Below are 16,818 nucleotides of genomic sequence, written 5' to 3'. Positions count from 1 at the left end.
TTCTGTATTAAAAGCAGGGAAATTAGGAAATTAATGAAATATGTCAACAAACAGTAGCTCATGAGAGGTACAGAAGTTCGCATCAATGGTCAATACCATACTCCTGCGGATTACCTTTAGAATAATTCTGATGGGAGAAATCGATTGACATGTCACAGTAAGATGGTCGCTAACTAGCCAAAAGGGATTACAAGACAATTACCCATCTTGTGAGCCAACATACAACTCATGACAAATGAGAACACCTGCTCAAACCACAGCTCTACCACATTTACATGATTGGGTTTTTTGGTATGTGTTATGATAAAAGGAATCCAAGGCTAATGCAGAGGAGATCCAAGGGCCAATGGCAAACAAAGGCTGAAAAACGGCATTCAATTGAACAGCACTTCTCTGTGACTAAAGGTAATGATTCTGTGACTCAAGGCAATTATTCAACATTTCTCTAAGTCAGAAATCCATTTCCTTGAAGCTTCCCTAGCAGTAATTGCCTTATTTATATCTCTATATGCTCTTTTGAAATGCACAACCTTTTACATTCAATATGGAAAATCACCATCAATGGAAGTCCTTTTAATAGGGATTAAGAACAATAATTAAAAAAAAAAAAAGATATTTAACAGCACACAACTTAAGTCTTTAGCCTGCTGAATATTAGTTATTGATCATTAGCATGATCAATTGTTACACTCCACAACTGTAATTGCATTGGAAAAGTTTATCATAAAAACAGCAACAGATATCTCAATGGATCCCTTATCCCTTTGAAGTTCTCATTTCCAGAGAAGACTTACTTTACCATCAGCAGCAAGTGATATTTTGTCCCTAGACATCTTCTGTCATCTGTTGATCCACATTACCTCGACTTTGTCATGAAAGCATACACACCTACACAGAACATGCACAAACAGGCTTAGGTAAACACTTCCCATGCACCCAAACTGGGTCTAGTCATAAGCATCCAACACCTAGCTACCAAGTGTCATTTTCATCCCTTTGTAGTTCCTGTAGTTCTGACCTAACTACAGACTTTCAAATTAATTCATTGTGATTATAAAATAGTAATGATGACAGGCTATGGCGACACCATTTTAATGATGAACACATTAAAGAAAGCCTTTGATGCCTGACAGTCTTACTACAGAAAGGCTTTGCACCTGACCTTTAACACAGGGCAGACTTTGTTTGAAAAGCACTTAATATATGCATTGCCTAAAATCAAGAAAGGGTCATGTCTACTGTTAACTCCACACAGGACAACGGGTCACAGCATAATGGTGAGCCATGTGAGTGCTGAACTGAATGTGCTCAGTGCCAAGCTCTGAATCCTTCTAATTGACATAAATAGGACTGAATACATAATTAGCCCTGATTTGTCACAAAGCAATGGCAATGCTAAATTCCCGTCCTATTTTATGAACTCAGTAATGTCACCAATATCATAAAGCCCACCCAACACAGTTTGTTTAACTAATCTGTCTAAACAGTGTAGTATGCACATAGTCGTCTTGAGATCTGTGAGGAAGAGTGGTTGCTAGCTCCCACCTCTGTCTCAGCTGGCTGTTCAGAGAAGGGACAGATGATACGAGGAGTCCCTAAGTGATTAGTGGTTACCTGGGGATAGGTCTTCTCTGCTGTGACAAACACTTGTGTCGTGAGGTTTAGACTAGCTGTGACAATAACATCCATCTACTGTCACATCAGCTAACACCAGTGTGGAGAGACAAGCAGGCACACAGGAATTTGTGTGACAGCAAGTCTAACCTGAAACTGGCTCATCTGGAAGGCGATTTGTGTTTAAAAAGTTTTGCATTTAGCAAATTCAATTGTTGACTGTTTTGTAGTGCAAATTCTTTCACTATGTAATAAATACAAGAGCTGTCTTTGTTGAGGAAGCCTAAAACAATGTCTTTCTGAAATATGAAAATGTCAAAAGAAAAGGCCATGGTATTCAAATCCCTAGTTAATTAGGGTTCCACTACCAGGAGGGTTTGAATGTTTGTGTTGAAGAACAGAAACATTTGCATTCCCCAAAGGGGAGCGTGTCAACAGGATCGATAGGGCAGTCTCTGAACCGCTGTTCTGCCTCCAAAAACTATCTAACTCAGCACATCTTCCCCCTTGGAATTCTCTGAAATTAACCGGGACCAAAATTTTCACAGTAGTTGCCATTGTCATGTGTTACAATGCCATAGATTACTTTTACAGCGCTAGCTTTGCCAAAGAGTAAAAAAATCCAAAAGTAAGCTTTTAGTTACAGTATATTGGCCACCTGGAAAGCAGTAACAATGCAACCTCAAATGCTTTGTTGTCTTTTTTTATTTATAACATGGGAGAAAATACCTACAACCCTTTTCCATTGTTGTTAAAGAGCTTTCTCTCAAAAGAGCTCAAAATTATCCCGTTATTTTCCAGTCAGTGTGTGTGTGAGAGAGACAAGAGTATCAATCTTGTTCTAAACCCAGAGGAAAGAGCTTGGGGACTTGTCTCTCAGGGTGTTAACTTCAGAGGAAAAAAACACTCCACAAGGAGTTAATGAGGAGGGTTTATACACAGGCTCACAGCTCTGGACTGTGAGCATCGCTTGGCTTCTCCATGCCAGGCAGAAAAGAGAGTATCAGCTCAGTGTTACAGTTTAGAGAAAAACAGAGTCACGCCAATATGTTTACTCGATTACAACTAGCCTTTTTATTTAACACTCATCATCTGCTAATGATGAGTGAGCAATAAGTCTATGTTAATATGTCATAATCAAGTCTCATATGTGATGAATTATGGTACGATTGTAGACCGTAATATGCTTAATGTCTTTTCCCCAAAATAACCAACATATCACCAGTATGACGCGATATGACAAAATGGCCAGCTCATCATAATTCCCTGATTAAGAATGCATTTAAATACAAGTACCCATTTTTTTAAATGCTTTGCCATTATTGATTTTTTTAGCTTTCAGCTAAATGATTTACTACCTCTCAATATTCAGGTCAGGACTCACTGAGAGAAAGATGGAAGGAAGGAGCATCCTTTTCTGATTTTATTAGATTGGCAGCCTCTCAATCACTGGTAAGTATAAGCCTCATCTGGAAAGACGGGCAGCTACTCCATAGAACATAACAACACAAATCCTTTGGGTATTGAGCTGCGTTTGGGTATGGGCAGCAGTTTTCCTCTCTGAGCAAAGTAACTTTGCAGACTTCCTATAGTCAAAGCTCGGTGCCTGAGCATTGTGAAATTCTCCAAGACAGGGGTTCAATATAATTCTCAGGTGTACCATTTTGTCCGCTGTCTCAACAGTCCAATCTGACAATTGAATTAAATGAGTTCTGTAAACTGATCTACTAGAAACTAGAAATTACAGAGCAGACACTTGTGATTACAACACCGGTTTTCATCACTGAAGACTGAACACTCTCTAACCCAAAGAGTCATTTGTCAAGCTGACATTTGACATCGCACTCCTCTTTACGAACGCTCCCCGTCTCATGTGAACTCATGAGTTGGAGAGACTATCCTGACATAAACAGATGCAAACCATCACCGACAGAAAAACAAGAGTAATGCCATTCGGTGGACACATTTGTCGGTGTCCATGTTTTCAGTAAGGATGGAATATGCAAAAAGCGCCATTTAATCAGCTGAGGTGCTCTCTCAGAAAATAAAAAGGTACGGAGTGTACTTGGAAGAGTGTAGCTTATTTTCTGACACTGTAGGCTTATTTGCCGAATTCCCATTTGCTTCTCACCAATTCATACAGTCGGTCAACAACCTTTCATGTATAGGTCAAAGTACAACGGTAAACAACAAAAGGAATTCAAAAGCAAAGAGAATCATGTCATCGGAAACCCCAGCCCTTCCTAAACAAAACCAATGTACATTTTGTTCCCCTAGATCAAAGAATCACAAATACACAGCACAGCACAATGACAAAGACCAACCTTCAAAAACGCCCCCAAACTGTAATTAACCTAATTAGACTGTAATTAACTGACTAATTTTATAATCACTAACGTATTGAGTACAGTTGTTAATGGAATTAAATATAGGCCCTGTTGTAACCAATTAACAGGTGAAAAACAGTCTGCACACTGCAAGGCTCGCAATGCCACTTAAAAAACCCACAGCTACAACGCAACACTACATCCACTGAGTTTTAAGTAGTTTTAAGTATTTTAAGTAGCTTAATGAAATTGAAAAGATGGGATGCAATGGCTGCATATAAACCAAGAGCAACAATAAAATAATGCTCAAATAACAGAGAAAAAAGAAAATAGATCTTAAATCTAGATTTTAAAATATGAATTCTTGGAGTTGGGCATTGCATTTCCATTCTAGGTGCATAATAAAACTAATCTTTTCTTTTCCAAATGTGCTAAACAGCGACCAGTGATATAAGATCTAAGCTCTATGCCAGGCTTATATGGCATCATTTCAAATTAATTTAAGTATTCTAATGCTGTTCCATTAAATTCAAATAAAACACACCTGTCCTGACAGCAACAATTACTGTAGAGTTTCAAGAATTGGGTAATGAGTTCTTTGATTTGTTTTTACTAAAGACTGTAGTGATTCAATTTTGAACTAACTGTGAGCTGGTTATTGTTTGTCTATGGATGACTAGTGAAGAGGCTAAGTAGCACAAACGGATGTCACAAAAGCTTTTAGCTATAGCCGATCAAGATATCAAGAATGCAGTTTACGTGAGGGTTAAAATTCAATTTATCAAACATAACATAACTCTTATTCAACAAGGTTATTTTGCATTCTGCAAAGCGTCTCGAGTTTGATAAAACATGCACAGCCTAACCCTACATCTTCAGTGATTGCTGCCATAATTAATGACTGCGAAAATGATTTGCATGGATAAGTTTGTTCTTCCTCGCCTCTGAAAAAGACAATTTTGAATGTAGCTCACAAAACCAATGTGCACAAAGCAAACACATGCTCAGCTGACCCACAATAACACACTGCAGGAAAAAGCGCCCGAAGGCTCCATTGTCTGTGCTCTCTACAGGGCAGCGTTGACTGACAGTTCAGCGGTAAGTAAAGCTGACATAGTATCACATCAGAGCGAGATTGTTTAAGGGAAAAAAGGACGAGGCGACTGAAGGACGGAGGACATTTATTGATACGGCCAAGTCCTTGAGTGCAGCAGTATGTCCTTTAGTGGCAGCGCCTTATTGCCTGGACATTAATCACTATTGTCATGAAGCATAGGAAATAAGTACAGCAATTTCCCCAACAGCATGTTTCCCCCGCTCTTTCTAAACCTGTCTCTGTTTGAAACCGGTTTGTCTTTTGGGATGGATGCTACTAGGACAGATGAAATGATGTGAAGTGGCTGCAAGTCATTCTAAATGATTAAAATGCTACTGTGACCAGCGCCGAGTATCTTGGCTTAAAGACTGAGTGAACCCAACCATACGCACCAAGTAATGAAGTGATGATTGATTGCCTCGATTAACATAAGTTATACAAACAAACAGTTTAATCACAATTAATGTCAAATGACTTTCATTATCACATACAATATTGCGTTGTACTCGTAATGCTGTGCTCATATCAACTGAAACATTCCACTCATTTTCATGTCTGCATCTCTGGACAGCATGTCAGCCTCAGCACCGATCTGTCTAGTCCCTTTTAGGATGATGATTACAGGTGTAATAATAGCTGGTATTGTTTCTCTGTCAGTCAATCATAGCATAAAATTCAAGGACAGAGAAATGATACTGGTTTCATAACAGTATATTGTCACAATATCAGAAATCATGTTACATTTAGTCTAAACAAAGTTGCCTATGACTGAACAACTTTAAGCCTGTCAAGCATGAAAGATTAGTTTAGCTTTTAGCAAAATTGATAAAGAGGGTAACTGCTTTGCTATGAAGCCAATATTTTAATTTCTGAATTTTGTCTCCCAGTTGTAGTGAGTTCTGTCAGAGTATGGCTATAACTCACCTACATGCATTTTTCAACATCATAATGCATACGGGGACCTTTTTGTGTCATTCAAGTGTGTGGCAATGTTTATGGAAACTATTATGGAAACAAAGGATCAACATGTCCCTTTTTAAAAAGCTCAATATATAATAAACAAATATAAACAAAAGGATAGCCTCCCCACCAAAAACCACAGACATGAAAGAGCTTTTGATAAACGCTGACAATATGACAGCATGAACATGAATTTTAAAAGTAACCCATTTTCATGTTGCAAATATTTACTTGCGCTTGTACTGACTGTAAACGCTGGGGAAAATAAGAATAGCAATTTAAGTTATGAATGTTGTAAAACTAGGCTATATTTTCCATCCGTAAGGATACTCTTCAAAGCCTTAATTCTGGTAGGCAATGATGTAGTGGTAAATAAAAAGGTGGGTAAACTATGACCACCAGTCAGCAATCATCAATTAGACAAATACCACCAATATAAACATCTTCATATTTACAGAGAGGAAGTATTTCCCCCCTTAAAATACCTTATTTTCATATAACTTACATCAGTTTGATACTACTTTCTATGATGAATTTATCATAAAGATTAATTCATTTATCATAAAGATGTTATAGAGATTTAGGTTACCCTAAAATGGTAAGTAAACTCTACTCCGCAAAATAAAATGGTGTGTAAACTGAGTTAAGGTGAGTTTATCCTCCCTGCTGGTAGGCCAGTCAACCCTTCTCCTGCCTTTCTATGTCAATGGACTGGTGAGACATGCCATATAAGAAAAAACTGTAGCTGTCTTTAGAGGTTGTAAGGCTAATAGGCAATATAGCCAACAAAGTGTGGACGTGGAAGTGATGGAACTGGGGGATTTTGGGGCGGAGGGGGTGACTCAGAGTGTGGGGAGCCAGGCTTCTGTCGTTACATCACTGCCACTGAGTATGAGGGGTGATTAATGCCACAGAGAAGGAGTGTATTGTCAACAACGTCGCTGCTCTTTTGAATACATTTAATAGTGACACATGCTTACTTCCACTTGTGGTGATGTGGCGCCGTGTCTCAGATTACAACAGCGGATGGTACAAATTCTAGGGATTTTCCTCGTGTGAGATTATGTAAATGTGCAGCACATGGGGCTAAACATGTGGATAACAAATGTCTCCCTCAAAGAAACTTGCTATTAATTGTTGCAAATGTCACTACCATTTAGTTTATTCTTCACTTCCCTCTTTTTCCAGTATCTAATGAATAAAATGAAGTTGAGTTACTGGAAAAATGTAACTATGAATCTTCACACTATAAGTCATTGCCACATAGAAAAAGAGTGAACTGGGAAAAGAGGAATATTAGTGTTGGTGTTAGTGGGGAGTCTTCTTTTAAGGTCTCTGTCTTTTAATTCTTTCAGGTCACGTCCTTCCTTCTTTGTTTCCATCTATTCAGCATGGGATTTCACAGAATCAGTACTTTTTTCTGTTTTTACATTTTTCCTCTGCAACAGTGGCAACTGTGTTAGCAAGCCAGTAGCTTAGTTTCCACCAAGGCAACACTTCTGTTTCTATGGCATTAATCACTCCTCATACACATACATCCATCTACGAGCCAACAGCGCTGACTATCGCCCTAAGACAGTCACCCTCGTTCCTACCTACGCACATGACAGCAAGCAGACACATAGCTTCCATATACATGGCCCACAGATGGCAATAAAACGAGCTCCATAAATGCAGCACTCCTATTGCAAAATTTAGACTGACACTATAGAAACACCACAGCAAAACTATAAGGAATAGCACAGGCTAAACCTATAGGAATATAGTGATTCCAAGATGTTAAAAAAAAAAAACACAAAGTACTGTAAGGTCACTATAAACTCACTATTGAGTAACACAGACACTATTAAGTTCCTATGGGAATGTTACTGGGATTCCTGGTTAAGACTGATGCATTGTAAATGAATGCACGATGTTGCATGAATAGCTGATGAGGTCAATGTTGTTGAATCCACTTCACACAGCAGGGCCAAACAGGACTTGCAGGACCAGAACCAAGCACGAAATGTTTAGCCTAACGGTAAACCACGGGATTATTTGCGCCATAGCCCAGTTGACTAATCAACAAAACATGCACAACAATCACACAAGCTAAACGTCTCAATATAATGGCTGTTAGAGGAGTACTAACCCTGCTTGGTCCTACAGTGGAAATTAGGCTATATAATGTCACATTGCCTATGAAAATCCCTCTTTCATCGGGAATCAAAACTCGCTTTTGCCCTTGATAAAAAAAAAAAAATCGACGATGCTACAACACTGCAGACAGACTCAGCGCATGATAACCAATGTTGCAAAATACTTACCAGGGTGACAGTCGATGTGTTTGGGCAAGGTTAAAAATATTAAGGATAAGATCCACCAGTAACTCGGTTCCCGAATTCTCCGCATGTTAGAGCACTCATCGAGAGCAACAAGAAGGCAACGGGTGATAAAGTTTGGAGTTTTTCTTCTTAAAAATCACATACACTCGACCGCAGTGGACGTGAAGTTGTCACACGAGCCACAATTGCAGTGCATCAAAGTAGCGTTCGGCTACGAGAGTCGCTGTTTAAAAAGACAATTTATTCGCCTCCAGTCCGAGCCGAGGCATCTGCTTCGAGGAATATACGCAGACTACGGCTGTGCAAAAATAGTTCAGAATCAGTTTGACTCCACCATGCATGCAGCAGGCTTCCAGATAACGACATTCCCGAAGTCTAGTAGAGTCAATCGGCGATCAGTCGCTCTATTTAACTACAGGAAAAGTGGTCAAATAATATTGATTACACGTGGTCATTATTAAGTGATTATCCGCGGCGGCAGCGTGACGAAGGGCAATGCAGAATGCGAAGAAAGCGGTGTTGGAAACGTCCCATTCCTCCATCCAGGAAGTAGACTGGCGGTCAGGCATGCATGGATTCCTGTCCACTGGTCCTATCGGACAGACTGCGTGCGAGAGAACCTGCATGGGGCGGGAGCAGAGGAGGGAGGGGAGTCGCTTCTTGATTTGCTGAATGCAAGACCATACACTGGAAATGGCTCGCACTGGACCAGAGGCTGCTTTCTGTCTACCAGCCTACTGTGGCACGAAGACTAGGAAGAATCACAGACTCCAGAAATTAATGGCGTTATCTCGCATCACTAAACCCAGGCTAGTGGATTCAGTTGCATCCACTAAAGTGTTGCATCTAACATGATGAGAGGCAGTCTGAATAACACCATGTCATTCCAATAGCCTGATCTGCAGACTACACAAATGGAGAAAGCCTTGTTCACCCAGAACAAGGATCAAACCATGGGCATTCCTGTTTCAAGACGTCTCTCTAATCAGTAAGACACACAAATCCAGTGACCGTCCATCCTGTCATCTCATTGTTTTGCTGCTGCTTCCTTCCAGGCCCCATTATTAATATGACCCTCCTGTGGCCACATACTGATGTCCCTTTGCCTCCTGCTGGCAGAACTGTGAATGGAATACTTTAGCAGTAATCATCACCCTGAAATATAATCATGTATGAGTGTGTCTTGATTAGAGAAGCATCCACCAGTGACACACATGAAGGCGAGTTAGGTAAAGGTGTAGTCAGTGGGGTTCTTGCAGAACTATCCAGCTGGACATTTAATTTGAGGAATCTGATTAAATTTCTCATTTAATTACCCGGTTCTCTGCAGGGCTGTTGAGGACAGTCACAAGGGCCCTTTGCTTTTAATGTGGGCCATCTGCTACCTCTCCAAAACACCTACCTTTCAAAGCCTCCTCAGCCTCTTGGGCATCATCTCACTATCCTCCAGGTTGCACTTACTCCATACACACCGCACGACACCACACCATGCAGTTGTTGACAATATTCCAGAACTGACTGTATTCCTCCATGCAGCGTTTTTGACTGATCAAGTGCAATTATGTGAACTCTCTGCTAATTTTGTTTTCTGTCTTGTTTTGAATCAAAGTGACACAGCAGGGTGGCCCACTGATTAGAGATACTATCTTGTAAGTGGTCCCTCGTTTAAAGCGTACAACTCCAAGGCTGCCCTGCCAAGTTTTTCCCTGTGCAAGAAGCCCTACCAGCTCCAGATGTGCTGTTCTGCAACTGACCCAGCACACTGACCTCCCTCTGGAGAGGACAAATGTTCACCACATCACTTAAGCATCACAGAAAAAAAGATATATAACCAAATAAAGTGTTACATTTAGCACATATTCGTTTTAAGGTATACATGATATGGCAAATGATACACATCATAATATTACTAAAATAGAATTATATCATGATATTGTTATATTATCCATCACATTTTCATAGTTTCAAGGGAATGGACATGCAGTAGCCCCTGTGGAAAAGCCAGGCGCCTCTTTTCTCACTACTGTGTCTGTGTCATATCACTCATCTTGTAGTGGGAAATAAGTTGCATTCATGGCATCCTGGCCCTGTTAAGTTTCCAACCTCCAAGTCTGAAAAATACCACTTGAACAGCAACCCATCTAAACTTTGTGAGTGTGAAAGTCATAATGTCAGTAGAACTTCAATATCCCTGACTGATGTTAGGTTACATCAATTCGAAAATTTGTAGTCTTGATTTAAGCAATAAGCCACAAAAGGCTGTGCTTCACAATTTTTCTCACCGTGCCAAACACTTGTGAAATCACTGTAAAGCACGGCCTGTCCAGGCTTATGGCTTCTATAAACCACGGTATTAAAAAGTAATGCAAATGTTCAATATTTTTTTATTTTTGATTTGAAAAATGAAGTCGAGAGACCAAGGCAACTCCGCTTTAAAGTATCAAAAAACAAAAGACTTATTATATCATAGAAACATTAGCAAAGACATTAAAAGACACCAACATGTTTTGGCCATAGGGCCTTCCTCAGGGTGTCAGGTTTTGACACCCTGAGGAAGGCCCACCAGTAGTGCTCCTAGTTTTTACTAAAGTTCAATCGTTTTTATTTTAAATAACAATTTTTTAAATAATAATAATAATACAAAATGGATGGGCACCACAGTACTCCACAGGAGTATTGTATGTTTAACTAGAGAATATTAAAAACATGATGTTTCAGCCAAGAAGGCGTATTGTACTTCTAGACTATTTTTGTGGTTGCATCTCTGCTCCTGATGTTGGAGCCCATTTTTTTTCCTGAGTAGTAAAAATGATTTCTTATTATTTCTTCTTAATTATTTAATCCTCCAAAGATTCAATAAGCAAAGGTTCAGTAAGAAAATTGCCATTAGTTGGTTATATCTATAGCTATAGCTTTAGGACACTTTGAGGCGTCATTGGATCGACTGGACCAAGCTAGAGGCTTCGATTGAGACATTGCTGATGTCTGGCCTGGCATTTGACATTATAATCTCTTTTATCCATGGGAGTAGAAACCCCAATGACATTTTAACACTTTCTCTGACAGCTGAATTGAGCTTCAGATGGAGGAAAGCTGACAAATATATGATTCATGCCGGTCCAGCCATGACACCAGCATTGTCCCGTGGCCCTCTCCCTCCTCTTAACCGGTTTGAGAATCACATTTGTATTATTTTTTCAAACACATTTCACATGTTGACGGTTGGTACATAATGTACGACTGTGTGCATTAATTATGTAATATAATTCAAGCTATGACCATATATAATTTATTTGATTCTCAATCTCTTACATTATTTACTCTAATGCTATTTTTACCATTATTACTCTCCCCAAATAGTTTTATCTTTTGTTGGTCTGTCCTCTAGTCCCCCAGACCAATGTGTCATGTTACTGCACTGAAGCTGCTCTACATGAATGCTTCAGGAGGGTGACATGAGCGTCTCTCAGGGGCCGGAACAAAAAAAGGGCACCTCTCCAAAGCTGTAAAGTGGGGTTCAAAGGCAAACCTCCCCCAATAACAAACTTTTAAAACTGCTTTTAAAAACTAAAATGTGTGCCGCACTACTTTGGGGGCAGGGATTAATGTTGGGAGCTGAGATCTTTCTGTTCAGCTTCTCTCCAACTTACCACAGGAATGAACAGTGAACACTTACATAAATCTATATAAATCTGTGCTTTTAACACTAAATGATATGAGAAATGTAAGTTATATTACATATGCATTAGAACTATAATTAATTAATGTTCTTCATTTTGATGGCTGAGCTGTTACAGGGGATCTGTTGGATTCTTGGTGCTGAAAATAGGCCCAGTACACAGAAATCAGGAAAAAAAAGCACAGTGGCCATGATAAAAACCATGTCTACATACCTGGCAACAACATGCTGTTGATAAACCAATGAATTGTTGTTTTTCAGCTTGGTTAGACCTATGTTACCGCAGCACAGCACCCTAACCCAACATCCTTGCTGACAATGATATCTAGACATTAGGAAGTTTGACTTAAAAACGATAAGCATTTTCATTTATTAAAAGTGCCCAGAGATGATGTAGTGGATAAGATCCTTGCCTGCTGGTGCAAGAAAAAAAGTATCCTGCCAGAACCTTATCTCCTGTGCCACCCTACCTTTGTGGCTGGTTCAGCCTCCCTACTATTTCAACAAATGAAAAATTGTAAGAAGAGTAGACTGCCTCATTAAAGACTCTTTAAAAGCTACCAAAACAGCTACAGAGCCTTAAACTGTGTACAGTAGCTGCCATTCTATTAATTATTTCCACAGATACAGTCGGTGTACAGAGATGAGTGGAGACGGCATGTGACCACTGTACATAAAGACACTTTTGCCTAATTCAGTTCTGACCATAGGGACAGATGACAATTCCTGAGACCGTAAACAGCAATTTCCACCATGATCAGACATTGGGAGACATTGGGAGGCATGAGAATGTAAAATGCAGCTAGAATCAAGTACCGGCATAAAAGTGCACTGGAGTGAATGGAGTGAACTAGTGTTTGATTAAACAGTGCAGGCCTATAGGGACCTAAATCAATGTTATGTGTGTTCTTTCTATTGTCTTTGATAATAATAATGGACCAGCTAACTTGCATAGGTAAATGCATGGATAAATGCAAATTGAAACAGCCAAGTCTTTTTTTCCTATTGCCCCAGTGGTGTGTTATTGTGCATTCATGTGCTGGTGGGAAGGTCCGACATCTGGGCCAGCTGCTAAACAGTGTTGCATTCATGTGCTATTTTGTCTATTTTGAACACCCAGGGTGTTCAAAGGAAAACTCCACCCTAAAATCACTTTAACACTGTTAGAAAACAGCTATTGGGGATGTACCGTGCATTCCTTTTCGCTTTTGTGGTGTATTTTTTCTTATTCCTGTGAATAATTGGCCAAACAGACAACGTGACATCATGTCTACGCTTGGTATGTCTGTGTGTGTATTTGGTAGGGGGGCTCTGTCAATCGCTGCCATGTAATTTGAGTAGAACAAAAGGAATATGTTATGCATAATTTTAGTCAGTCAGTCCTGGGTCTAGGTCAGAGGAGGCAAGGTAGAGTCAGAAAACACAATGTCAGGAAAAGACAAGGCAGGATATATGGATGTCCTTCAACTGTTCAAAAGAAGAAGAAAGATAGGAAATGTGTTTGGTTTGGTTAAATGAGTGACAGATTTTCCAAATTTGGAAAGAGGGCAAAAATCAGCCAGCTGTGGGCTGGCAAGCTGAATACCACTAGTGGCCAAATGGAAACTGGAGTGTTGGCTTGGACTGACACTTGACTTGGCCGGTAGCTTCATGGCTATATGGTTGCAAGCTACAGCTAAACTTTTTATTATTTCCAAACGCAAAATTGATTTTCAAGTGGCTTTTCAAAGACATTGTGCTATGCTAGAGTCATTATAATGTGGGACCATTCAAGTGACTCTTGTGTCTCCAGTCTGCCAGCAGTTAGTCACTTAGTTCCTGAAGACCGGTCAGGTTGATCTTCCCATTCAGCTCTATTTATCTGGGCTGCTTCACATGAAACGTCTATGTTATTTTCAAATTCAGACAGTTTCCCTAAAATGTGAAAAAAAAAAAAAGTTTAAACATGAGATTTTGAATTTGTAACTCTACTAATGCTTAGCAGAGTCCCTCATTCATTCAGAATGGATTAGCCTTTTCCATGGCATATGATCTTTGTTACAACAGCTATGATATAGCATGGAAAAATAGAAGATGACAGAAGATGAGAGGTGAAATCATTTACATTTCAACAAAAGTAGCTTTCTATTAGGTTGTAATAATAATGTTATATGTTAGTGCAAAACCTTTCATTAAATGTAACTCATTGGTTTTTGTAATCAATTTTCTTTTACAGTAAAGAGACAGATGAGAGGCGATGAGCACATACTGTATATCATATAGCCTTTTTTATGTTTTATGTATTCATTGATAACTGTGTCTCTCTGTTTGTCTTTTGCACAACCTGGACAAGAGAGAGGGGAAGAGGACAGAGACAGAGAGAGAAGAGGGGAGGAGAGAAATAAGAGGAGGCAAGAGAAGAATTCAGAAGGGGAGGAGTGAGGAGAGAGACAGCAACAGATAAGACAGACAGCCCGCTACAATATATCACTGTAGGTCTGTACAGACTGTTGGTCAAAGTGTTTACTATGCTGCTTAATTTAGACCTATGTATGTTCACGTCAAAGTCCACCAAAATTCTGCTGAAATGTTTTGTTTTTTTCCCCCAGAGGAAGCATGACAACGGAAGGTTCTGTAACAGCAACAATGCTTTTGAGACATGATAACAAGTGTACACTAAAGTGTTAGCACGGTGCAGCGGAGTGAATGCTATGATATGTTCTCATCACTTAGCGAGTGAGTTGACCAACAGGCCAGTCTCCCAAACACTGTATAATCCTTTAACCAACCTTTTCAGAGGACAACAATAATACTAACTAGGCTGCTAGCTACGCATTTCTTCTCTGGCAGGAGGTTTACTTAATTAATTTGGTCCGCAAACAGGTTTGTTTGGTTAGGCTACAGCTTGACTTCTTCTTGGAAGACACCTAGCTTAGGAGATATGAATTTGTTTTTGTTAGGCTGCTGTCTTCATGAGGGAGGAGATTTTAAAAATGTCTCAAAGACAGACATTTTGTTAGGTGGCTACCTACAAATTTGTCTTGAAGGTGCGGTGCTGATTCGCTTGTGTTGTGAACAGACTTATGACAAGATACCTTAAGATAGCCAAGAAACGTATTCTTAAGCCTATTCACAGTTCATCCTAATTTAAATATAGGCCTTTCTTGAGACCTACTAGTTGACTATCATGCTCCCAGCTCCCGAAAGCTGTGTTTTATAGTCATATGGTAATTGGCAATTTTTAAAATGACAATATGTCAGCCACCATTTCACCTGCAGTTGCAGGACTGTTGCTGAAATGTTCTATTTTTGTGATGTAGAACTTTTCCAAAATAACGAATCAAGCTTATATTCTCACTGTCAAATAATTTGCCCCTTAAGCTTGAACCCCACTAATGGCTGCTTGCGGCTACATTTCTTATTTTAAAGATAGTAAAGATAGTTTATTTTATTTTATTGCACACTATTTTTAATGCAATAAAAATGCTTTCAAATGTTAACAGCATGAGTTGAATATCAAAAGCAATAGCCTACATAACAAGATGATTTGCTTCAAAACAATTGTCATTCTGTTCTGTCTGTAAAAAAAAAAAATTGTATTTTACCTTGTTTTTTAAAGGTCATGGAATATTGCAGAAAAACTCTGCAGATTGGTGACAGGTGAACTGCGGATTATGATTTTTTTTTTTCCTGTGGCAAGCTGGGGGGACTATAGCTAATGCTGATAGTTTTGTTCAGCGTGTTCACTACATTAGAGTATGAGCTAAGCCTACGAGCCAAGCATTACCAAAAGCTTTCCAACATGTGACATGATAGAAGCACTATGTAACTTTTTTTTTTGTTATCAATTTGTGCCCTGTCCTTTTAGATCTATTATACTGTATCTAGTGACATCCTCCAGTTCTCAGGGCACCTTGCTGCTTGTTTTTAGTAACTAGTAATATTTTAACTTAGCCAGCTACGCCTTTCTGTTCTCAAGGCATCTTGGTGCTTCACTTGCAGCTATGCCCTGAGCAAGTTGCCCTGAGAACAGAAGGGTGTCGCTAGCAGTAACACTCAAACCAGCAAGCTGCCCTGAGAACAGATCATGGGTCCCTCTGTGCTTCCTGAGGTGCCACCTCTGCCCTGTATTGATTAGATGATTGGGTGAACTGATCACATCAAATGCTGTCCTCAGAAGGCGTAACAATAACTACAACCCCTATCTAGTATAACTGCCTTCAAGTGGAGGCCTGTGATGTTGGGTGTCAAGAGCTCAATCATTTCTGAGGCTGTGCATGTGATTTTGCTGACTGTTAGTAAGCCTGTAAATCTCATTCATGTCAGTGACCGTATTCATTTAATTTTCCTCTCCTGCTTCAGATTGTTGTAACTGCATCCCTATAATTACAGGCCACTCTTCCTGCACAGCCAACACAATAAAATGATCAACTAGGAATTTAATTTACAATAAAGTAGCTGAGCATTCAAAACAGCAATATTCAGTAAATCAATCAATATGAAGATTTATGTGCATATATCAAGTTCCTTGCATCACCCCTTGCATTGATTACATGTGATACTATGGGTGTCATCTATCTGTCTCCCCCAGTGTGAAGGCTTCTCTTACAATGTCATTTAAAATCTGTGTTAACACGAGCAACATAAAGTACTGCATCTCTTGTAGGTGCTAACTAAACCACTCTGTTTTCTATTCAGCATTCAAAGTTATTTTACTGTTAGTTTTTACATCTTTGGTGATAAAATCAATTTATTTCCTCAAACAGAGACATAGCGTTGTGTAATATGCACAGACCACCTCATTCCTCAGAGTAATGCATTCAGATTAATCTCCAATGC

General features: G+C 39.4%; 1 protein-coding gene across 2 annotated transcripts in view; it reads right to left on the bottom strand.

The window, feature by feature from the left end:
* Window positions 1-8,840, bottom strand: part of ca16b (carbonic anhydrase XVI b) — a 104,515-nt gene extending 95,675 nt beyond the window's left edge. For both annotated transcript variants that reach the window (XM_071905510.2, XM_078283691.1), the window contains exon 1: window positions 8,304-8,840. In XM_071905510.2, coding sequence (XP_071761611.1) covers window positions 8,304-8,388 — 85 coding nt within the window. In that variant the 5' untranslated portion in view covers window positions 8,389-8,840. The remainder of the gene's footprint in view (window positions 1-8,303) is intronic.
* Window positions 8,841-16,818: the final 7,978 nt, after the last annotated feature.

Source organism: Centroberyx gerrardi, chromosome 5 (genome assembly GCF_048128805.1).
Source record: "Centroberyx gerrardi isolate f3 chromosome 5, fCenGer3.hap1.cur.20231027, whole genome shotgun sequence".
Taxonomy (NCBI): domain Eukaryota; kingdom Metazoa; phylum Chordata; class Actinopteri; order Beryciformes; family Berycidae; genus Centroberyx; species Centroberyx gerrardi.
The sequence above is the reverse complement of the archived record's forward strand: the minus strand, read 5'-3'. Positions and strand labels throughout refer to the sequence as shown.